Here is a 24,807-nt window from a genome sequence, read left to right on the forward strand (position 1 = left end):
GCCTCAAGCCATCCTTCACACGGCCGGCAGGGGGCTCCACCACCTCGGAAAGCTGCTGTAGTGGGGGGCGCGAGAGGGGCAGAGGGAGGGCGAATCCCAAACAGGCTCTGCGCTCAACACAGAGCCCCATGCAGGCTCAACCTCACCACCCTGAGATCGTGACCTGAGCCAAGATCAGGAGTCGAAGGCTTAACCACTGGAGCCGCCCAGGCCCCTAGAAGCTGATCCTTTAGCAGCTCCGGGCAGCCTTCCGGAAGTCCAAATCCCTGAACTTAGCACACAGAGCGGAACTTCATAATATGGCCCTGCCCACCTACCCAGGTTCACCTCCCCCCTCTCCCCACGTGCAGATAACCCTGTGCAGTCCATTCCCTTTGCCTGGGGCCCTCTTCCCACTTTCTTAAAAAAAAAAAAAGTTTAAAAAAACCCAAAACATGTTGGTAAAATAGATAAAACATTCACCAATTGAATCTAGTTTTCTTTTTCTAGAGGATTCCTATTTATCCTTCAAATTCAGCTCTAGGGTGACTCCTTCTGAAAAACCCTTCCTGAGTCCTCAGATGGGGTAGGTGCCCATCTTTTGTTCTACCAGTATCTTAGTTCTTAACACGTTGTACTCTGTGTTAGCATCTGTCTCTTTTTATTACAGACTCCCTAAGAGAGTCTGTGTCTTTTTTTTTTTTTTTTTTTAAGATTTTATTTATTTGAGAGAGAGGGAGCATGCACAAGAGCACATAAGCTGGGGTGGGGGAAGTGGCAGAGGAAGAGGGAGAAGCAGACTCCCCACTAAGCTTGGAGCCTGACACAGGGCTCAATCCCAGGACCCTGAGATCATGACCTAAGCCGAAGGCAGATACTTAATGACTGAGCCACTGAGGCAGTCTGAGAGTCTTTGTCTTATTTAATTTTGCATCCCTAAGGCTACAGTGTGCAGTTGTACAGGTTATGCACTGCACCAGGATTTCTGCTTGAGGAAGTGAGTAGGGGATGAAGACAGTTAGCCAACAATGCACTCTGGGACAGGGCTGTATCCAAGCTTTTTTCTATTTGCACAAAGATGCCATAGGGGACATCAGGGGCCCCCCATATATACTTAATATATAGGCCTCGTTACAGAATTGGCACACAGTATTATAGTAGGTGCTTATTAAATGTTAAATTGAGTAACGACAGATGGATGGATATTCTAGATAGGTACCAAAGAAAGACACAGTGGGGAAGCTTGGGGCCAGTTTGTATAGGGTCTAACCCTTAGTCGAGAAGGCAATGAGGAAGCTTTGAAAATTTTTGAGATGACTGTGACTTAGACTCACAAACTACTCAGGCTTGAAAAGGAGACTCAGAGAAGTGAAGTGACTTGTACAAGGTCACACAGAACATTCCTGGCTGAGCCCGGACTTGAACTGGCTTCTCTTGCCCCCAGCTCCCTGCTGGCTCTTTCACACTGCTCTCCAGGGAAGCCTGCCAGAACCAAGGCAGAGTCCTCCGAGTCTCCAAGAAAAGTCTTTCCAGCCTTCCTGACACACTCCTGGCAATGGAGGGTTGGGGGCCGATAGCTCGGCTAGAGGCCAGGGAGAAAGCCTCCTGCATTGCCCACCCCTTGTCGGTCTTCAGGTTTGCCTCCTTGAAAGTGGGCAATCACCAGCCAGGTTTCCGCTCTTCACACAAGACGAGTGCTCTAGTGTCTGGAGCTGCTTTTTCCCTAAGAAGGATTTCCCTCCTTGCAATCCTTCTGGCTGCTCTTCTGTGGGCCCTAGCCAATGTTCTCAGAGACTTCCAGAATTACCCTGCTTGGGCTGATGGGCCTGGCCCACAGCGGTCTTCACGAGGGCATGTGGCATTGGTCTGAATGGAGTATGGGGCCTGATCTAACCCAGCAGTCTCCCTGAGGAGACATCTTGGACGTCTTAGAGCATGTCTCATGCCGCTGGGACGTCTATCATCTGTGGTCCATTGTGTTCATCTTATGATCTTCCGTGACCCCCGATTTTCCTTCTGGCTCCTTCCTCCCGGGCCCTTGGTCCAGCTCTCTCCGGTGGTTTCTCAGTACTCTGGACTCTGAAGAAAGGACTTTATCCTTTTCCATTTTCAACTTCATTTCTCTAGTTTTGCAGAGAGATTTGACTTCCCAACCTTTGTCACCATTTAGAGGAGCTCTGACCTTTGGTGCAGCTGACAATGAGGATGGTAACATTATCTTCCCAGTATGTCAAATGTGTGCTCCTCTCCAGACATTGCACTTGCTGCCTTTATAAAAATTAGCTCACTAGAGCCTCACAGCAATTCCACGGGGTAGAGCTCTCAGTAGCCCCATTTTACAGATGAAGAAAACTGAGGCACACTGGATGGAACAACTTGCCCAGGGTCACCCAGCTGAGATCTGTACAGGGACAGTGATGGCCAGAGCATGCATGTGCTTATATCGAGGCTAATGAGGTCACAGATACAAGGGAGCCTCTCCCTCTGAGCAAGCGGGGCCAGAGGCCACCCACCGTCACTCTCAGGCTGGGCCTTCCCTAACCTGCTCCATCCTCCTACAGGATGGCCCTGGGATCCTAACAAGCCGAGAGAACAAAGCCTGCCCACGAGGCCCACCTGGATGACAGGTAACTCCCCTCCTTGACAGCTGTGTCTAAACCTTTCCACTCTATCACAAGAGGCTCTCTAATTGATCTGGCATAATTAGCTCTTTACAAAGTCATCATAATTTCCAGTGAGCAGTGACAAACTAATTGATGGATGATTTTAGTCCACAGCTTTACTAGGTATGAACTTAAGTGTAATTAACTATCATTAATTAACAGAACACTTTTTCTCTTTAAATACACAAATGAGGCAGGCTCCACACTTATCCCTCGTCTGCCTCCACGATGCCTGAACGAGAAGGCTAGAGGCTCGGTCAGAAGCCAGTCCCTTAAGTGTTTCACGTTGGGGCTGTCCGAATTTGAAGACGTTTGCCTCCTGCCTCCTGTCCTCCTTTCCATGTCTCGTTTCCTATCTGTCCATTCCACAGGTGACCTTTCCCTGACTTTTGGGTAAAGACTGAGATAAAAACAAAACAAAACGAACCCAGAGCCTCTGATTCTCCACAGTCACTTGCAACCAGCCCTCTCCCACCCCTCAAAGGGGTGATGTTCTCTTTGGATTTCCTCTTTTCCTTTCAGTGGTCAGCTCCCCATTACCTGCCTCTGTCGGCTGCTGTCTGGGAGCGGAGGCTCGGTGGAGGGCCTGCCTCACAGGGCCTCACTCCCTGCTGGGCAAACTGTCCCTGCTTTTGATTATTTTCATCAGTGCTTCTCTTCACTGGGGCGGAAAGTTGAGACGACCGCCTCACTGAGGAATACTTCCCTGGCACCCTGTTCTTAGACACGGCTTGGCTCAGCTCTCAGGGACAGAAAGGCTTCCCCTGTCAGGCACGTGGTGCCTTAAGGCCCCGTGTGCCCTCTCAGGATTTAGGTTTCTCGTCCCCAGTCCCATCATTCTGGTTTTCTGCCCCTTCCCTCCTCATTCCCCAAATTCCTGGACATGCTGCCCAGGAACAAAGCCAGAGGGTAAACACCGTTTCCTGCGGTGACCCAGGACAGACGAGCGGCGGGGACAGACCGCTGCCGGCTGCCAGCGCCCGACACTCACCATGGTTTGTCCCTTGATCCTTTTGCAGAAAAGACCGTGTGCTGTTTGCTGCTGGAGGTAAGGAGATTGTCTTTGGGCGTTTTGAATGGCTTTGAGGTGCTGCTGGCAGAGTTCTGGCCGCTGAGACAGGCTTTAGTTTTCACCTGTACTAACGATGTCCTGGAATTGGAGGGTGGAGATGCCGGAGAGGGAGAAGGCCTACACATTGACCCGTGTCTTCTCTCTGCGGAGGAAGAAAGAAGAGAACTCAGCACATCACGGGTAGCAGGCGAGCCCCACATGCTCACGCACACTCAAATACACAAGAGGCAAAGAGAAAAGCGTCTATCTTGCAGGGTCGGGACCCCAAAGCCCCAGCTCTGACTACGATTCTGTCTGGACATCTGCTCCTATCCCACCAAGGAGTGACGACGTTTTGAATGTTTCTATCAAATGGCACGTTCAACGAATTCCCGGCTTCTCAAGGAGGCATCCACCGGGCTTGATTTCTGCAAAACCAGCCCCAAAGGACTAGCAGAGGGAACCAGGTGTTCCCAGAACACCGTGGGGCAACCATACAGCCCAAGTGATCTCCAGACAGCTCTTCGGAGGCCACAAGGTCCCTCGGCAGCGGGTAGAGTAGGGCTCTCAAGAGAACAAATAGGAAATTCTTGAACCTGACCCCCTTCCCCACCAACCTCCAGCAGGAGCATGAAGGTCAGAAGGACCAGGAGGGCTGAATGAAAGGGTCAATGAATGCCAGGAAGTGGCCCAGCTTCTGTCCACGTGCCCCTGCGGCCTCTCCAGGGCTCACTGAGGGCCAGGCCCCAGCTGCTGGCCTCGGACCCACAGAAGGACATCTGTGCTTGAGGGAGAAGTCACAGATATGGGGCTGGGTCTAGGCAGACGGGCACAGCTTCCTGAGGTTCTACAGAAAATACTAGCGTTCTCGGCAGATATGCCTCACGTGTTCTCCCATTGTCAGCTCGTGTGGTCTCGACTCACTGGGCAGGATGGGGATGCTGACCAGGACGACAGGTGCACGTCGTAAAGTCCTTAACTGTTGCAGGGTAACAGGTCTGATCCACGCTAGGGAAGCCCCTCTCAAGAAAAACGTGCACTTACACACGCACGAAAACTTCGTACACAATTATAGGAAGGAATCCTGGACCTCCAAAAGACAAAGGCTCTGAAATCTTAAGTTCCTTCTGGCTCTCTGGGGCCCCCATACAGTGGGGGGGCGGGGGCTGTTCGTTCAAGTGCTGAATAAATAAAGAAAATTACATCAGACGTCCCGATGTGGGGCACCTGCCCGGCTCAGTCAGTGGGGTACGTGACTCTTGATCTTGGGGTTGTAAGTTCAAGCCCCACCCTGGGGGTTGACATTACTTAAAAAATAAAATCCCCCCCCCCCAAAAAAAGATGTCCTGATGGGAAGAACTAGACATCACAGATCTGGAAATCTGGGTTGAACGTGACAATGAACAAGATGGGAGCTGAAAATGACAGTCCATGTTGTCCCTCCATCTCCAAGCTGGGTATCAGGCTTTTCTCATGAGTGAGACATTTCTGGCAGTTAAGTCATTCCGGGTACCTGACCTAGGAGGAGAAAGCCAAGTTCACTTGGTGATTGGGAATGGGCTCTTGGGGGTTTCTCTGGGTTCCCTCACACTGATGGGCTGCCAGACTGTCTCATGCAGATGGACTCTCGTCCTCTGATGAAGTGGGGCCTGGGGAAGAAGCGGATTTTCACGCACCATCTGATTGTTGAGGGTACTTCTGCCTGACCAGTGCTTGTAGGTTGCCTATACTCAGGAACTTTCCTGGGTAGTTTTTCTTCATTGAGTCAGAGCAGACCCTTCATCCATGCTTCGGTCTCAGAACCATTCTGCTGTAGTTTTTACAAACCAAGAGCTGGTCCCAGGGCATCTGTTTTGAAGTAGTGGGAGAACCCTAGGCTGCGAGCCAGGGACCGAGGCTCCGACTCCAGCCACCCTGCAGTCCTGGGCCTGGAGTCTGCCACTCGAGCAGTCTCAGTCTCCGTGTCTTTATCTGTAAATGAAGAGGGTCCCTAGTTGGCTTCTAAGGTCTCTTGCCTCTCCATTACCATAAATACAAGGATACTAACACCTGCTGCTTTTCTCCTCATCCCTCATGATTCCCGAATATTATGGCAATAATTACAGCTGAAGTATTGAAATATTTTACCCAGGCAGGGTCTTCCTTGGAGGAATTCATCCTTTGTGAAATTGGACTGGCCTTTACAGCCCCTGCGAGACAGGCAGGAAGCAGCCAGGCGTCTCCACCCTCCTCACGGCTGACTGGTCAAAGAAGACCCAGAGCGGCGAGCTGACTCGCCAAGGTCAGGGCCAATGGCTACGCGAGGAATGGGCCTCTGTGCCGTGTGCAGGGGGCCGAGCGGCTTCTCAGGAAGACAGGAAATGGGATGTACTGCGAGCAAGATTTGGAGCCAGGAAATTAGGAAGTGCAGGACTCAGAATCACAGAAGATCAGAACTGGATCGAAAGTCAGCGGTCCGAACTCCGTGCTGATGGATGAGGCTACAGGGGCTCTCGGTCACCAGCCTGCAGGGCGAAGCCAGTTGGGGGCCACGCCGAGACCAGAACCAAGTCTTCTCACTTCAAACCCATAGTTCTTGCTGCCCTTCCGGAGGTTTCCAGAATGAAAATACAACTCTGATGTTTACCACCACTGTTTGGACATGCTTGACATTTTCATTGACTCACTTGCTGATCACTTGCTCAAGCTGACACAGTGGGGGTGGGAGGGGGGGGCGGGGGGAGGATGTGCAGAAATCGTTCTCAGCTCTGGGGGAGAGGTGGGCTTTGATAACGAAGAGAAATTCTGTTTTGCTAAACTAAGAGTTAAAAATAATACAAGTAAATGGAGAGAGACAAATACCATATGATCTCACTCATATGTGGAATTTAAGAAACGAAACAAAATAAAAAACCAAAAAACAGACTCTTAACTAGGGAAAACAAACTGGTGGTTGCCAGAGGGGAGATGGGCAGGGGGATGGGGGAAATAGGTGATGGGGATTAAGATTAAGAGTATACTTGGTTAAGATTAAGAGTATACCCCGGGGGCCTCAATCGGGGAAGTGTTCATCGCTTGACTTCAGCTCAGGACGCTGAGATCGAGCCCAGTGTTGGGCTCTGTGCTGGGCGTGGAGCCTGCCTACAATTCTTTCTCTCCCTCCCACTCTGCTCCCCACCTAACTCGCGTGCCCTGTTAAAAAAACCAAAAAGAGTACACTTGTCCTGATAAGCAGGGGGTAACATACAGAATGGTTGAATCACTATATTGTGCACCTGAAACTAATATAACACTGTATGTTAAGTCTACTAGAATTATAGCTTTTAAATAATAATAATAGTAAACAAAGATAAATCACAAGGAAGGGTGATTAAGGATAAAATGAATGAGCCACACCAATGATTCTAAAATCACCTTCTTAGGGAACTCTGTTTAGTGACCCAGCCAACACGTTCCACTCCTGAATTCACAGAAAAGAAAGAAATCAACAGATCCGCTTATTTCTTGGTTTTTAGTTCCATAAATTCTCCTCAAATGACCAATTAGAAGAACAAGTTGTAAAGGAGAGAATTAATTATTCATCAAAACCTGAAGATAGCCCTTTACCCTTATGTGTGATTTTGAATTGTAATAAACAGATTAAAGCAGTGTTTCCTATTGAACTATTCCTTATTGTTCAGACAGGAGTAAATGTATCACTCTTTCAAGGTACCCCACAAAGAGACCCGTACTTCTGTCCCCTGAGCTTCGAGAACAAGCTTGGCAGCCTCTGGTACGAGCGAGAAAGGCTGTGTACAGATTTAAAGTGGGGAGCCCAGGTCACAGTGATCAGAGCCTCCCTTAGGAGGTGAGCTGCACACTTCAGTCGGTGAAGCTTTTGAAAAGGGGGAGAACTGATGTCCTGGGTAGCGCGGAGTGAGTAGATTTTTCAGAAAGATCCAATTCCTATTCAATCGGTGTTTCTCTAGTCTGGGATGACCCGCCCGTGGAGAACTCGCATGGTTTTGTCTTTTGGTGGAGAGGGGGGTGGGCTGCTGATAGAGGCAGACGGGGTCCCGGTTTCTCGTAAAAAGGTACTCTGTGCGGGGGCAATGTCCTTGGGTAAAGCATTCCAGATTTATGACAATCATTCTGATGCGAGTCCTCACCTACCCTGGGCTTATTTTTTTCTGTTTTGCTCAAGGGTCAGCCTAAGGTAGATCCTTATAATTATACTTATTCCACCTGCCCTGCCCAGGAAGAGTTTATAGAACACTGAATTTTTTATTCACTATTAAAATACATTACAGACTTTTACAATTATTTTAGAGAAAAATTCTTTTTCTCCAATTTTTCTTTCTTTCTTTTTTTTTTATTTTTATTTTTTTTTATTTATTTGACAGAGAGATCATAAGCAGGCAGAGAGGCAGGCAGAGAGAGAGGGGGAAGAGTAGGCTCCTAGCTGAGCAGAGAGCCCGATGCAGGGCTCCATCCCAGGACCCTGAGATCATGACAGGAGCCCAAGGCAGAGGCTTAACCAACTGAGCCACCAGGCGACCCTCTTTCTTTGTTAATGTAAATAGATGCGTTAGCAAAACGGCAATTAATTGCTGTTTTGGATTATTCTTTTTCAACTACCGTTATTCTATTTATACCCTACTGATTCTCATATACCGGTCACCGGTCACTTAAAATGGTTAGGTAACAGTCAATCATTGCTCTATATTATTGAGCCACTTTTTAAGCCATGTGCTTACTATCTGGCTTTTTGGTTTTCTTTTTTGGCTTAAAAAAAAATAGTAATTTATTTAAAAAGTGTTTTAGGATTATTTCTTTGAGGGATCGTTTCCAAAGCAAAAGACTGCGACAGTTCATCACTCTTACGACGCGTTTCTTTCTGGACAGAAAGATCAAACCCATCTACTGTGCTAAAGCTAAATACGAATAATAAAAATAAATAAATAAATAAATAAATAAATATTGCACTTACTACTAAAGTGGAAACAAAGTCACTGTGAGAACACCCGTACGGAAGTAAGTTCAAGAACAATGTCTGTGACTGATCTTGGCTTAGCAACCTCTGGTCCCACCCCTCTGTCCTCTGGCCAACACTACTAATAATTTACTAAGAAAGTCCCCTGTATCAGGCAGTCTACGAAACTTGATTTCCCTTGGAGCATTTAATTCTTTCAATTCCCCAAGAGAGGTATTATTACTAGCTCTCTGCCACAGATGAAAGGCATGAAGTTCAGAGACAGGACGTGCCCGAGGTTACAACGCTAGAAAACATCAGAGCCCGTGGTCTGAGCTCTACCACCTGACAATCCTGGAAGACGGTGCAGTGGACAGGGGCAGCCTGGAAGATCCCTAAGGACCCCCACCCCGCCCCACCCACCTGTATGGGCATTCCTGCACGGCACTCCTGCTCCCTTAGGAAGAGGAAAGAGATGCCTTTTAGGTCCTGGTCAGCAGTCCCACGCCCACAGCCTGAGGCCCCGGCCTGGAGGAGCTGGGGACCCCAGGACCGAAGACCAAATCCTTTTACTTGTTTTGCATTTCTGCCACAAGAAGTCCAGACCGTGGTCTCAGCAGCTAGGCTGACCACCTGCTTCACCTACAGGCCTTAACCATCCAGGTGTGACTCCAGGGCGCCCAGCTGGAGACCAGCTGAGTAGCAGGCTTGCAGACATCGCCTCCCAGTGTTCTGGAAATCTCTGGTAAGTGTGGGGAGCCTGGTGTCTCCATAGTCCTTTCTCTCCCTTGCTCTCCACTGGCTGGAGGCACCTGGTCCTTGAGCAATTCCATTTCAGTAAAAATTCGGACCTCCCCCACCCCATGCTTATTCACTGAGATATTTTCATACTCACAGCATCGATATCTTGCATTGAAAGCCTCAGCGCAGACGCCTCATTGAATGGCTGAGCCAGCTATCAACACCCAGTGTGGTTCCCTATACCGGCTTTAGAAAGAAACTGTCTTGAATTTTCCAATATGGCTTTTAGGGGACCCATCCCCTCCCAGGAGACTTTGAGCACCGCTGTCACCTGTGGCCTTCACGGTTGTGTCGGCTCACTCAGGCTCAGGCTTTCTCACTCAGCAGCGTGGACTCTCTTTTGGCCCCCAGCTTGGAGGGCAAGTGCTTGGCAGATGATGAGCCCGGCTCCGTTTTATCAATGGATTCCATCTGCAGTAGGAGCCGCAGTCGGGATGCTGTCCATAAAGGACAACTCCGAATTCCAAGTGACCGTCTTCCAAAAGAAAACTGGAGCTGGAAGGTAAGGGGTGCAGCACGGACCCCGGCACAGGAAACCTGACACCTTCCCTGCGTCCCGGCCCCTGAGGCAGGTAGTCTCCGGTTTACAGCCATGGACACGAAGGCAGCCCGAGTTAGAGAAACTTGTCTAGAGTCACAAGGCAATTAAGAGGCAGAGTGGGGGCTAGAATCTGAGCCTGCGGTCTCATTTGCCACGATGGTCGTTAGACACTAAATGTAGTGCCATGGTGGTTAGGGGAAGTGTATTGACCTGGTGGGATTTTCTCAGCAGCGGATGAAATGAAGACACAGCAAAGTCAAGGGACTGTGGCAGGCAGAGCCGTGTCTTCTGCCAGAGTGCTGTGAGCCCCTCTGGAATGCCTCCTCCCTCCTCAGGCCAGAGGACCTCTTTAAAAAGATCCCAGGGCCGGGGCGCCTGGGTGGCTCAGTGGGTTAAGCCTCTGCCTTCGGCTCAGGTCATGATCCCGGAGTCCTGGGATTGAGTCCCGCATCGGGCTCTCTGCTCAGCAGGGGGCCTGCTTCCCTCCCTCTCTCTCTCTGCCTGCCTCTCTGCCAACTTGTGATCTCTGTCAAATAAATAAATAAAATCTTAAAAAAAAAATACCGCGGCCTGAGTGGAAGTGCTTCCGAAGGCATGGGTGCCTACCACCAATCAGCGTATACTGGGTCTTCTTTACCCTTTTCACCTCCTACCCACTGCCAGTCAGCAGGCACCGTCTGCAGCACCTAGACAGATGCCACTGTGGGCTGGTGGGTCGTGCCAGCTTGGTTCTCAAATCCCTCCAAGCTCTAGCTGGGTTTCTTGGTCATCTGGTCACTCTGTCCATTCATTCAGTCAGGAAGAGAGATGGCGCTCCTGAGTGCCTCTGCGTCAGGCACCGTGCAAGCTACTTTCCTGCCTTCCAGCTCACGCAATCTACCCAACAGCCCGACAACAGGATGCTGTTAGCCTCCTTGTTATAGATGGGAAAATGAAAGCTTAGCAAGGTTATGAAACAGACCAAGGTCATGCAGCCCTTGCCATTTGAGAGGAGAGCCCATGTCCACTCAGCCCAAGCCAACACTCTTCCCACACCAGGCCACCCTGCTTGGACGTTCTCTTCCCCTCTACACTGCAGCAACGCGCTTCTCCCATGATTCTTCACAAAGCATTTCCCATTTTCAGAGCTGGCCTGAGACACAACTCTGAAGCTAGAGAACTTGAGATCCTCTTTATCTCCCCTGTGAGCTCTTCCCTCTCCTTTTCTTGGTTATTTATACTAAGGTGCAAGTTTCTGGCATCACCTCCTGCTGGGCATGATTTGGGGGAGTCCCAGGGACTTTCCAGGGCCCTAAAATACTTCCATCAGCCCTCAGGGGTGAGCCCCAGTCCTCAAGAGGCACCAAACCTAGCTCTAAGAAAAAACCACAGCAAATAGAGACCTCTGGGGAAACAAACTCACGCAGACACTGCTGGGGTACTTTCAAGGGATGACATTTCTCTGGAGACCAACCAGTGATGATAGCAAGAACCAAACAGGAATCCATAGCCTTTGATCTGGTAATCTGGTAACTATAGTCTGGAAAGCAGACCTCAAGGAAATCATTCGCCCCCTCCCCCCACTGCAAAAAAGTTCAAAGATAGCCTCAGTGTGGCACTGTTTACAATAGTAAAAAATATCACAACTGACCTGAATGATCTATAATAAAACAACTGAAAATGACAGGAACAAGGTTCATTATTATCCCAACCTAAGGAAAGGTGTATGTGAGATCATGTGCCCAAGCCCACAAGGAAATCACAAATATCACAAATCATGTGTAACCATGAATCATTACTTTACAAAAACAAAAAAAAATGTAACACACACACTCCCATCTATACAAATACATAATGTAGACGGATGGGGAAAAAGATAAGGATATAGGATGGACTGCTTAATAGGGTTAGTTTTGTTACAGCTGTTTAAGTCCATGTAAGACAAAAAAATCAAAAGGAATAAAACCAACTACGAACACATCCTTAATCTGGAGAGGGGGCGAAGGAGGGCGAACAGGTGCAAATACAAAGGTAGGAAGGAGTCAAACGTGTTTAAGTCACCCCCGTTCATGCGTTCATCCACATGTAAAGCATTTCCTAGGCACGACACTGTGTGCCACACACTGGGATGGTCGCGACGAGACACTGTCATTGCCAGAGAGTTCCCTCAGGATGGGGGACACTCCAGATCCCGGGCTGGCCACCACGTGGTCGCCCTGAGTGGTGGAGGAAGGTTGCTGCCGGCAGGACCCGAGGACTAGCCCTCCTGCCTTGTGGGACTCTGCCTGCAGCCAGAGCCTCGATTCTCTTAATAATACCAGGCCTTTTGTTATCCGGGTTGTCCTCATGTGACCAGAGCCAACACGGTAGTGGAGAGGTTGAGAAGTTCCTCTGTATGGTACTAAGTCTTCCATCAGAACGACTGCTTCCAACAACCACCCAACAGACCGACTGCACAAGCTGCACGAGTCCAAACACAAGAGCCTCCAAAGCTTAGGCGAAAACTAGTGGCTTCCAGCTGTTGGATTCTACCTTAGGCTGGCACAGCTAACCTCGTCCCCGCCCCAGGGTGCCAAAGGGACAGGTGTGACAGGAAGCTGGAAGCTGGGTGAAGCAGGAGGCATGGACTGCTGTGTCTCTGGGGAGAAGATATTCGAATGGGGATTCCCAATGTCTAAAACACCTGAACAGCTGGACCGAATCTTCCCATCAGTAGCTTTTCCCCAGCGGCAAGTGCTTAAAGAGTCCTTGTCGCGGGCATGCCCTGTCCACACCCCACAGGAGGTGGGGAGGATCCTGCAGCAAGAGGTAGAGAAAGGGGCCAGGCCATACCCCTATCTCTGGGACCACTCGGTGCAGCAAGGCCAAGGCCCCCAAATCTGTATTTTTTTTTTATCTGTATTTTTTATTATTTATTTATTTATTTATTTGACAGAGATCACAAGTAGGCAGAGAGGCAGGCAGAGAGAGAGGAGGAAGCAGGCTCCCTGCCGGGCACAGAGCCTGATGCAGGGCTCGATCCCAGAACCCTGGCATCAAGGCCTGAGCCGAAAGCAGAGGCTTTAACCCACTGAGCCATCCAGGTGCCCCAAATCTGTATTTTTTAAAAGTCCCAAGGTGGTACCCATTGGGTGGCTCAGTCGGTTAAGCATCTGCCTTTGGCCCAGGTCATGATCTCAGGGTCCTGGGATGGAGTCTCATATCTGGCTCCCTGCTCAGCGAAAAGCCTGCTTTCCTCTCTGCCCCTCCCCACTGTTCCTGCTCTCTCTCTGTCAAATAAATAAATAAAATCTAAAAAAAAAAAAAAAAAAAAAAAAAGAAAGGTACTGAGGTGATTCTCATGCTCTGTGCCAGCTTTGGGAGTCACAGGAAATGTGGACAGACACTGCTGTCTTTGGAATTGGAAGGATCTGGGCTCAAATCCCAGACCTGTCACCCATTAGCTCTGTGACTGTGCAGATAATGTAACCCACTTCCCGAACCCTAGTTTCCTTACCTATAAAATGGGAACAACACTGTCCACGTCATAGGGTTGCAAGCAGGCAGGTGCCCCCCCCAGACACTGATGCGCCCTGTCTCGCCACACATCTCATGCTGTCATCCCTGGCTGACTGGCCTAGGCGTCCTGTCATTGTCACCTCGAGGGCAGGTGCCTCGTTCCCTCTTATCCCTGGCAGTTGGCCCTGTGTCTTGCCCTAATAGGCACTTGCTGCATTCAGCATCGAAGAAATGAGTGTTGGGAGGATTGATGACCCAAAGGAGGTAGCGACCAACTCACTTACTGTGATAAGTGCCAACTCACTTATTTTAAGTTCCCCATCCGCATGAAAACGTCGACTTTTTTTAAAATACAAGGCATAGCCTTACTAAGTGGGTAGCTCCTTCTCCCTGCCCCTGAATTAAAACGATTCCATGTACAAGAATCCTCTGGGAGCACGCTGTTGTAAAAAAAAACAAAAAACAACAAAAAAAAAACAGGCTAAGGAAGGAGAGGCCACCAGGACTCGATTTGTCTCTGTCCTGACCTCCAGTCTCCAGAGTGCAGGGTCACAGCCTCTTCCAAGAGAAGCTGCGAGGTCTCAGCTCCCTGTGAAGCCCACGGCGGCACCCAGAACCACTCACCCCACAGGCTGCCGGGGTCCTGCAGCAACCACTAATAACGGAACCACTTCTGTTCTCCTTGGAGTGGCAGTTGGCAGTGGCAAACAGGAAGTTGTCTTGAAATAGGGTGTGGTTGTACCCTGTCAATATGTGCGTATAGACACACACACTTGTTTTGTCTCTTCCCAGCCCCCTTCTGTTTGCCCCTGCCCTCCTTCTTCAGGAGTGGAAGGTTTGAATTATTTTGGGGAGAACAAAGCCTTTTTACCTGATTGAAGATCACCCACTGACTACCACATGCGCACAAAAACCCGGGCAGAAGGCTGTCTAACATAGATGGAGGGTCTTTCTTCCGACCGTCAGTCACTTGCTTGTGGCGACTGAGTTAGTGGCTGTGTGTGTGAGCCGGTATGAGCTTTCTCCTCTACGTCACCGTGGGCACACAGGAAACAAAACCTGAGCAAGAAACCAGGGCAGGTACCCTGCCAGCCACCCCAGGGAGCCGGCCAGCCTACCCGGGGTAGGAGGGTGGGGGGCCGGCCAGCAGCGTCTGCCCAGGGCCCGCTATGGGCACACCCAGGACAGAGGACCCACCCCGCCCCCAAGTAGGAAATGGGAAAAATCACAAGTCCCGAGTGTCAAGTGATTTTCAAAGTTCGAGGGCAAGAGACCCGAACTATTTCTTCATGCAAATTACATATAAAAATGACCAAACTGATGGCCGGGGAGGTCTATGCATTAAGTGAGCTGCGCAGAGGTGCAGAGAAGAGGGGGTGACGGGTGGGTGAGGTTCCCGCGGCTAGGGGAGGTGTGCCAGAAAATTTTCCACTCCACTCCTTCCCAGGCCCCGAGGTTAGTGCCTCCAGAAGGGCTGTCCAAAATAGACTGGTCCCCAACCCAGCCTCCTACTCCTGACCTCTTTCTGAGGCAGCTCCTTTCCCCCCCGCATGCCTCAGCCCTGTCTGGGGCTCCCGCGCCAGCCCACAGCCCCAGAGCGCGGTCTGTGCTACACCTCGGACTTGCTAAATGGATCGTGGGCTGACAGCACGCTCCGCCTGCCGGGCTCTCTCTTCCGTGACCTGGGCCCAGCCCCACACCATCCTGTGTGGCAGACGGGCCCTGTGCTCACACTTACACATCCCGGGGAGACAGCCTTGCCGTTTGGATAAGGAGGCTGAGCCAGTGACACGCTGGGCGACGCGACTCGTGGGAGCCGTTTCCTGGCTCCTGGCTGAGGGCCCTGGCCAGTCAGAACGCACCACTTCCCCTTTAAGAGAGCACGCCCAGATGCGATTAGGGAAAGGCAGAAAGAAAAGCCCGGAACAGTCAGGGCTGTATCCCGAATTTGGCAGATGAACTTGGGTTTTCCTGAACTGCACTCACAAGGTGGTGTCAGAGGCCGTGGGCTCCCCTGGGGGCTGATTTGAGCAGTCGGTGTTTGGGAAGGGTTGGGTGGGTGGGTGGGTGGGCCTGCCACAACCCCCACCCCCACCCCCATTCCCTGGCTTGATGGCCACGTGCAAACTGCATGGGTCCGGCTCCCGGAGCTGTCCGCTTGGGCCTGGTTCCGGGCCGCCTGCAGGAGCTCAGGCCTTTCCACTCCTCCTTCCCCCAGGGCCCGTCCAGCACGCAGGGCAGAGTCCACGGCAATGCCTGGCCCCGTGCTTTCAAGAGTAGAGACATCGTTATAAAGACTGAAAAATACTTTTGTGGGACATTTTAACCACTAATTCCAGAGGGGAGTTTTCATTCATTCCGGCTATTAAGGGAGTTCATTCCTTGAGCTTGGCATAGAGACTGGTGGGGAAGATGACGGTCCGAAAAAAAACCAACAGTTCACAAAAGGCCACGTGTTGCAGAATTCCACTGATAAGAAATATCCAGAACAACAACAACAAAAAGAAATATCCAGAACAGGCAAATCCACAGAGACAGAAAGCAGATCAGTGACTGCGGGGGTGCTGGGGAAGAAGGCAGCGGGGAGGGACTACTTAATGGGTATAAGGGCTCTTTTGGGGGTGACGAAAATGTTTTAGAACTAGGTAGAGGCGATGGTAATCCAGCATTGGGAACAAACTCACTGCCACGGAACTGTATGCTTTAGAAAGTGTTAGGTGAGGGGGCACCTTGGTGGCTCAGTCGACTGAATTCCCACGGCTCTTCGTTTCAGCTCAGGCTGTGATCTCAGGATCGTGAGATCAAGCCCTGGGTCAGGTTCTGCGCTCGATGTCAAGTCCGCTTGAGTCTCTCTCTCTCTCCCCCCGCCCCCAGCTCTCTCTCCCTCAAATAAATAAATAAATCTTTAAAAAATTGTTAGGCGAAGTTCACCTCAATTAAAAAAAAAAATCTGGTGGCAAAGTGCATTTTGGGCAATTTTATCTTCTACTGAGATCTCTGCTGTGTTCCAACATTTTTTTTTAGTAAAACCTGGTTACTAACTAATAAATCTAAAGTCAATCCTGGCTGAGGAACATATGCCCTCTAATAAGAATTAAAAACAAACTTCTAAGAGACAAAGGGTTTACAAGCCACAGAAGTACAGCTCTATGGAGAATTTTCAGCCCAGGGGAAGACAGTATCCTCTCAAACAAGGCCACATACATGAAGCAGGGCCTTCCTGCCTTTTCAAGACCGTCCCACGTTGGGACCATTCCCTCAATGGCTTACCAGCATAACCGAAGCCGGCCGGAGGGAGTCTCCTGAGGAGAATAATTCAAGAGGACGTGACTTCGGGCCTCTGGATTCTTGGCTCCCTTTCCTCTCTTAGAGTTTCTTCCCAGAATGAAGGAGAACTCATCAGTTTCTGACAGGTAGGGTGTAGTACTGGTTGGCCAAGCAGAACTGGTCTCCACAATTCCATTTCTTTGGGATGGAGCCAGTGGGAATGAGGGGGTGTGAGCCGACCACCAACCTGACCCAGGTTCACTGGAAGGAGCGTCCGGGCCTCCTTTCCAGCTTACTTGCAGCTTTGCCTAGAGACAGGCTGCCTGTAGTGGGTAAGGCTATGAGCCTTCTCTGCTGAACCCTAGGCCAGTAGGTCAAGGGCCCATGGGTACACTTCCCACGCTTAGGGGACTGTCAAGAGGAGGTCTGCAGGATGCTGCCATGTTTCACAGATGAAAGGGCAGGCTCTGTGGCCCAGAAGCCCTACCCTTTCCAGAGACCAATGTGAACAGCTTTCCTAGTCTCTGCTGAGTTCCAGGATAGCCCACGGGGCAAGAGCTGTGAACAGCTTCCTGGGGTCAACTCTCCCAGAACCCTTGATCCTTCTGGAGCACCTTCCCCTGCTTCCTTCACCCTGTGCTCTCCGATTACCTCCGGCACCCAGGGAATGAGTTGGTGGCCTACATTCTCAGCAAACAGATGGTTTATGATAAAAAGATGCAATAGTTACCTCTACTGCTCTAACGTTAGAACCTTAATTCTAAATACAAAAACAGGCAGGTTCGACCCAGTTAAGAAATGGGCAAAGGTCTTGAACACAGACATTTCTCCAAAGGATATGCTCACGGCCAACAAGCACATGAAAAGATGCTCAACATCATTAGTCAGTAGGAAGCAAATCAAAACCACAACGAGCTCCAGCCTTGCACCTACTAGGGTGCTGTATATAAAAAATAACCCAAAACAACCAAAATGTAAAATGACAAGTGTTGGCAAGGATGTGGAAAAATTGGAACCCTTAGGCACTATCAGTGGGACTAAAATGGTGCAGCCTCTATGGAAAACAGTTTGGGGGAGCACCTGAGTGGTGCAGTCAGGTGAGGGTTTGACTCTTGATGTCAGCTCAGGTCATGAGCTCAGGGTCATGAGATCCAGCCCTGTGTCGGGCTCCACGCTGGGCACGGAGCCTGCTTAAGATGCTCTCTCTCCCTCTGTCCCTCCTCCCGCTTGCACTCATGCTCCGTCTCTCAAAAACAACAAAAAAGAAAGGAAACAGTTTGGTAGTTGCTCAAAAAATTAAACACAGAATTATCATAGAATCCAACAATTCTGCCCTAAGGTATATACCCAAAAGAACCGAAAACATGTGCCCAAACAAATCCTTGTATACAAATGTTCATAGTAATACTAGGAACAGACTGCTTCAGGATATCAGGGCTGGGGCGTGTGGGTGGCTCAGTCGGTTGGGCATCTGCCTTTGGCGAGGGTCATGATCCCTGGGTCCTGGGATCGAGTCCCACCTCTGACTTCCTGCTCTGTGGGAAGCCCGCTTCTCCCTCCTCCGTCTGCCTGTTGCTCCCCCTGCTTACACTCTCTGTCAAATAAATAAATGAAATCCTTAAAAAAATATAAAATACAAAGGATAACTCAGAGTTACTTTCAAAACCCTTCTTGGAATCACTAAAAGGATGTGATTTTTAAAATTAAGTAATTACTTATTTTAGAGATAGGGACAGAGAGAGTAGGGGAGGGACAGAGGGAGCGGGAGAAGCCGACTGCTCTAAGTGAGGAGATTATGACCCTGAGATCATGACCTGAGCCGAAATCAAGAGTTGGTTGCTTATCTAACTGAGCCACCCAGGTGTCCCTAAACGAGGTAATTTTTAAGTTAAGGGAATTAAGGTGGTCAGTAGGAGACAGCTCACAGGCACTCCAGGATAGTTCTCAAACAAGGCCAATTTGGGTCCACGAAGAAGTGTGAATTTACTTCAAACAGTATCACACATGTGCTTGCACACAAACATACACACACATACACACATACACACACACACACACACACACCAGACATTGAGGCACAGTTCCCCTCTGCCAGCCCCTCATCTCTGCTACAACCGTCATTTCCATCAGAGAAACTGTCATTCCCGTGACGGAATCATCATTGCCACCAATGATGGCATCTTAGACCTTGGCGTTGGGACAGAGTAACAGACTCCCAAGAGACAGATAATCACTCTCTGCTAATCCCTGCCAGCCCCCTCTTGGGACTGTTGTTGCCTCCCTAGCACTCTGGCCGTGGGGCTGCCCAGCCTGGCTTCTCCCCTTGGAGGCCTGATGTGCATGGCGCCTTCCAAGCGTGCACCAGGTGGGACAGCACGGCATTTCCACTGGCTGTTGGAGCCTCCTCCCCTCCTTGAGCAGCTCTGCAATGTTGCATGTTAATCCCATTTCTGCTCTGTGGGAGTCACCTTGACCCAGTCTTACTTCCCTTTCACTGACACCTTGCCAAATACTTGCTCCTTGAAATCTTTCTCCCGGCTAAACACCCCAGACATCTTTTTAAACCATACCTCACAAAACATCATTTTCACTAGTCTCATCTCTGGGCTGTCTTCGGCTCTACTGTCGGTCCTTCATAAACTGTGGAACTCAGAAGAGAGAACTGGGGTCTGATGGGATCTGAGCAGCTTGTAGCTGTCCATCCTGGACATGATCCTTCTATCCACACAGCTAGAGAGCCAACCTCGATTTCTTAATTTCTGGTAACTGTATCACCCCTAAGTCTTATTTCACACATGTTCTTGCCACGCCACGAAGCCACAGGCATCCTTTAAAAATGTCATCGGGTTAGTTTAGTCTGGCCTGCTGAAATCGTTTTGGACCCTGATCCATTCACGTATCCGTTCTCCCTCCCAAATCTGCCACCTGCAAACTAGAGAAGCCTGCCGCCAATACCATCCTTCTTCCAAACCCCAGAACGCGGAGGAGGACGCGGCCAAGTGTGTGACTGCAGACACGCATCCCCTAGAGTGACCGTGATCCGTGAACAGCACTCTTGGCCACTCAGCGCAGGTGTGTCACTTAGCCCACATTTCTTCATCTTCCCTCGGAAGGATCTCATGGGCAACCGACAAACGGGGCTAACAACCCCCATCTTCTTACCAGTGGTGGTGAAGATTAAGCATAAAGGTCATAGAGCAGGGCATTGCACAGAGTGAGCAATCAAATGTTGCTTTTATAACTGACAGGAAACACAATAAAAAAAAAAAACCAACTACCTGGTTTTCCCATTCTCAAACTACCTCCTTTTTTTTTTTTTTAAGATTTTATTTATTTATTTGACAGACACAGAGAGAGAGGGAACACAAGCAAGGGAAGTGGGAGAGGGAGAAGCAGGCTTCTCGCCGAGCAGGGAGCCCGATACAGGGCTTGATTCCAGGACTCTGGAGTCATGACCTAAGCCGAAGGCAGACCCTTAACTGACTGAGCCACCCAGGTGCGCTCCCAGACTACCACCTTACTGGCAACCAAATACAGACATTAGGCAGCTGAAATCAAGAGAAGGAGCACTGGAGTCCAGGAGCTGGAGTGTCAACCCCGGCTCTCCTCCCAGAATTTCCATGCTCTGGGGTTAACCATACTTGTCCTCCCAGGGCTATAAGGAGGAGTCAATGAGATCAGGCACGTAAAAAAAGGTTTAAAAGTTGAGTCAGGCTATGCAAACATAAAAGAAGAGTTTTATGATTATTGCCATTATAAATAACCCAGACTCCCCCCCACTTCCCTGGCAGAAACCCGCCTGTTAAACCTAGCAGGAACCAGTAGCAGCGTTGAGGCTGCCGGAAGCTGGCTTTTCAGCACGGAGCAGCTGGATTGCTGCAAGGGAGCAGACGCCTGACCTCCTCTCGGGACAGCAATCCCCTTCTTCCTTGTCTCCGACCAAAATCCAGGCTGGCTCACAAAGGGTAATGGATCCTCCCACTAGCCTGCAGGAACACATCGTCTCTCCATGGTGGAGACCGGAACTCGAGTCATCTGCAGCAGGAACCCAGTACGCAATGAAGGGCTGGGAGGGTCGCTCCTAGCTCCTAGCTCTCCTCTCCTAGCTTCCCTGTGGCTTGAGCAAGCATGACCACAACTCATCCGTGAGTTTCTGAGTGGGGCGGCAGTTTCCAAGAACACCAGGCTTTCGTCTCTGCCATTCTCCAGGTGGGCCCCCGGGAACCCCACTCTTGCCTTGGTTGAGGGTGGGTACCTTCTGAGGGAACAAATGTTCTTTACCGAAGAAAAAGACCTTGGGGGAAATTTTGTGTGAAGGGCTATCAGGGGGCCACCTGCTGGCTCCTAGCATCTCGGGGTCAAAGATGTCCCACAGCAAGGGAAGAGGGAAGGACATGGACGGCCACCCACAGGCCCTTGGGAAAAGAGCAGCTGTTGAAATGGGAGACATAACTGGCTAAATTTTCCTCTCCCAGCCCATGTGAGGCTGGGTTCCCAACTTCCAGAGGGAATGAACACTGAGGGCAGATTTAAATATATATACATAATTGTTGGCAAGACACTGAGAGGATCAGGCCAACGAATCTATTCACAGATCAGGGAGTCTGCCCAGAAAGGCACCGGGAGGAAGAGGCCCAGAAGGGAAGGTAACACTTTGTCAGATGATTTCTGGGGCCCAATGGTCTACCAGCTACCCCTGCCCAGACCACCCCTACAACAAACACCCTTCCTCAAGGCAGGGGAGCTGCTGAAATCATCAAAAAATTATCACAGGACACATGAAAGCTTACTCAGACATGCACCGCCACTGGTGACTGCTTCTTGTGCCTTTGAACATATTTTGTCCTTTTCTCATTGTGTTCCCTTTGACTGTACACCCACACAGAGAGACGGTGCCTGGTTCTCTACACTCCTATGTGCAGGAACAAGGCACAGATGAACCTCGACATCTTGCTGGTGCGGCAGTGCTCTGAGGCAGCTAAGGAATGGAGCTATGGTGGCACCAGGCTCAGTGCACTGGCGCTTTGGGCTGAATTATGTCGCCCCCAAATCCGTATGTTGAAGTCCCAATCCCCAGTATCTCGCAATGTGACTGGATGAATGGGCAGATAAGGCCTTCACAGAGGTGATTAAGTTAAAAATGAGGCCAGTGGGGGTGGGCTCTATTCCAGGAGGTCTGGAGCCCTTTGATACAAGAGGGACAACCTGATGAGGAGACAGCAAGACAGCCATCCGCAAGCCAAGGAGGGAGGCCTCCAGAGAAACCGAGCCTGCCAGCACCTTCATCTTGGGACTTCCAGCCTCCACAACTGTGAAAAAATAAATTTCTGTGGTTTAAGCCACCCAGGCTGTGGTACGTTGTTATGACAGCCCTAGCAAATTCATGCAACTGATTTACCTAAAAACCCTCGCTGTTCCCCAGATTGGAGAGAAAGAGAAGAGGACAGAGGGCAGAGTCCTAAGCTCGGAAGCAAAGGATGCTGTGGAGCAAATGGAGCTTCTTCCTTAGTCTGAGACGTGCCACTTTGATGGCAAATTGTAGCAAGGTCCAAGTGGGGACAGTCTACTGGTCACCGAGGACTGCCAAATCCTGCCTTCTCCGGTGGCCCGAGGCTTAGGTCCCCCTAGGGCCACAAGCATCTGGGGTGAAAGAAGATGACTAAGCCACCGCTGAGGAGTAACCAAACTCTGCCTAATCTGTATGTCATGGCTGTTGTTCCAGAAAAGGATAAGACCTAGGGGATGAGTGGGCTAGCAAGTGAGGTGGCCACCTGCAAACTCTCCTAGGTTTGACAAACCAACTCAAATCTGGCCCTGAGAGGGTCACGCCAACTGCTGCCTTTGGCATTGGGAATTGGCAATCCCCAAGTCTGCCTGGATGCCTTGGCCCTCCCGAGCCTCCAGGACCCTGCCAGACCCTGGGCTTCCCAGTGAGTGTGCGGCCCAGCCAAACCACTCCTTAGGGGCCAGGAGTGGACCCCTAGGGGGACCCACAAATGCTTACTGCTGCTAAGGGGCCCAGACACACCAATCAATTATCAATCCAACCAAGGCTCTCTCCAGGCGGGCGGCAAGGATCAAAGCAAGGAAGGAGGGTATTTGAAAGGTATTGGCAGGCGGATGTCTGGAGGGGCTGGGAGGGGCGGGCGTGCTCTGCTCTGAGAGGTGGACAAAGGGCTGTGCCTTCACTCTCTCAAGGATTCCAGAGTGGGCGGGACTGGCTAATCAAATGCAAAAGCCTCAGGGCAGGAAGACTAGGAAACCTTTCCATTCTCTAGCTCCATCAGAAAGGCCTATAGGTTCCCTCCAGGTCCCTTCATTCACTCTGGCCGTGAGGTTATTTACTCGGAGGAGTGGGAGCCCCCATAATCACCGCTATCTGAGAGCATACAAACCAACACACACTTTGGGCCCCTTCCAAAGGCGAGCCTCAAGTCCTCCCGCAACCCCGCAACCCCGCAACCTCAGTACAGGAGGAGGAAGAGGGAAGTGTCATAGGGACCGCATCCTTGGGGGTGGATTAGAATCATGCGGGAACAAAGGGGCTCCTCACTTCTGCAGTGTGGTTCCTGGGGTTGGATGGGCAGCGGGGAGGGGGAGGTCCGAAAAGGGGCAAGCCTGGCCCCTCCTTCAGCCTCTTTCTGCTGGGACCCAAGGATTTCTCTTGTCCTTCACCAGCTTGGCGGGGCTACTGTGAGGAAGCAGAGGGCACGCTCTCAATTAAGAGAAGCCAGACAGCCTCATCATTGTTGTCTGCAAGGTGAGAGGAGGCCAACCAAACCAAACCAAACCAAACCACCACCAAGAAAACTGCACTCTGCAACAGATTAGAGAAACATGGAGGAGAAAAAGAAATCGGCTCCTGGCCTTGCTCAGCAGTTACTACGACGCCGCATTTACTACCTTGAAAATTTCCGCCTCAACCATCCATTCTCATTTGCGTGTGCGAGTCGCTGATGGTAGGTGTGGGAGTCGCTGATGGTAGGTGTGGGCCTGTCTGCGAGGGACCCACGGACCAGGGCCGACTTCCCGCTCCGAAGGTCTTTCGCACTGCCCACACGATGTTTACTGTTTCCTTTCTTCCTCCCTCCCTCCTGATTTGTTTGAAATATTTAGCCCGAGGCACAATGAATTGTCTCATTTACAAGCGTTTCCCTGGACCAGGAGGCTGGGACTCCGCACTCTTTACGCTGGAGAAGGTGCTACTCCCCATGCAAATTCCAGGAGCCTACGACCCAGAGATGGGAGGTGCTCAAGGTATGCTCTCAAGGGGTGATTTAATTACACAGCCATTCAGTGGGCAAAGCAGGGCGATTTCCAGCCAGCTGTGCTAGTAAATATTATGGAAGCCCTTTCAGAGAGTTCATTCCGGCTTAGTGATCTCAAGCGTGCCCAGATTTCCTCCTCATTCCTGCACATACCCACCCCACAAAGGTGCCACTGGAAGGTGCTCCCCACCCACCCCCTGCCAGGGCCAGAAGATCCAATGGATAATGCATTCGCTGGGATGCCACCTCGCCATGGATTAGGACTCTTTTTTTTTTTTTTTTTTTACGTCACGAACCCCCGAGGATCACGGACGCGCAGAGGACGACAAACTTTGTTAGCCATGAACTTTCCAGAGGCCGGCCCTCTTCTGCCCCTACACCGCCCCCCGCCCCCGAGCCCCTGCTCTTGGTGGGTCCTGCCCGGTGGCTTCTGGGCAGGCGGCGGTAGCCGGCGGACCCGGCTCCCGTGGGTGGGACAGCACAGCCACACAAACCCACTCGGCCCGTGTGAAACAACACCCAATCACTGCATCCACCCTCCTAGAGCGCCCCGGAGGAAATGGCATCATGACTTTCATTTTGCTCCGTTTCTGACCGACCCAAGGAAAACAACTCGTCCTAAGACAATCCTCGGGGTATCCGATGTCAGGGGCTGGGCGGGACGCTCCGGAATGTTATCAAGTGACCTCGAGGAGAAATTAATTTTCAGGAGCTAAAATAACCGCCTGCTGCCCAGGCACGGCCAGTTTCCCTCCCTGCAGACGCAGATTTTCACTTTCCCCAGCCAGAACAGAACACACTCCTGCATCCCCGTTTCTTCAGAAAAGTCT

General features: G+C 50.7%; 1 protein-coding gene across 23 annotated transcripts in view; it reads right to left on the reverse strand.

Moving 5' to 3' along the window:
• Positions 1 to 24,807, reverse strand: part of ATXN7L1 (ataxin 7 like 1) — a 237,868-nt gene that overhangs the window by 51,823 nt on the left and 161,238 nt on the right. For 14 of the 23 annotated variants that reach the window (XM_082691842.1, XM_082691845.1, XM_082691846.1 and 11 more), the window contains one exon: positions 3,634 to 3,856. In XM_082691842.1, the coding sequence (XP_082547968.1) occupies positions 3,634 to 3,856 (223 nt within the window). The other 9 variants (XM_082691840.1, XM_082691835.1, XM_082691848.1 and 6 more) reach the window with 8 other exon arrangements.

This window comes from Mustela nivalis (genome assembly GCF_964662115.1).
Source record: "Mustela nivalis genome assembly, chromosome: 12".
NCBI lineage: Eukaryota > Metazoa > Chordata > Mammalia > Carnivora > Mustelidae > Mustela > Mustela nivalis.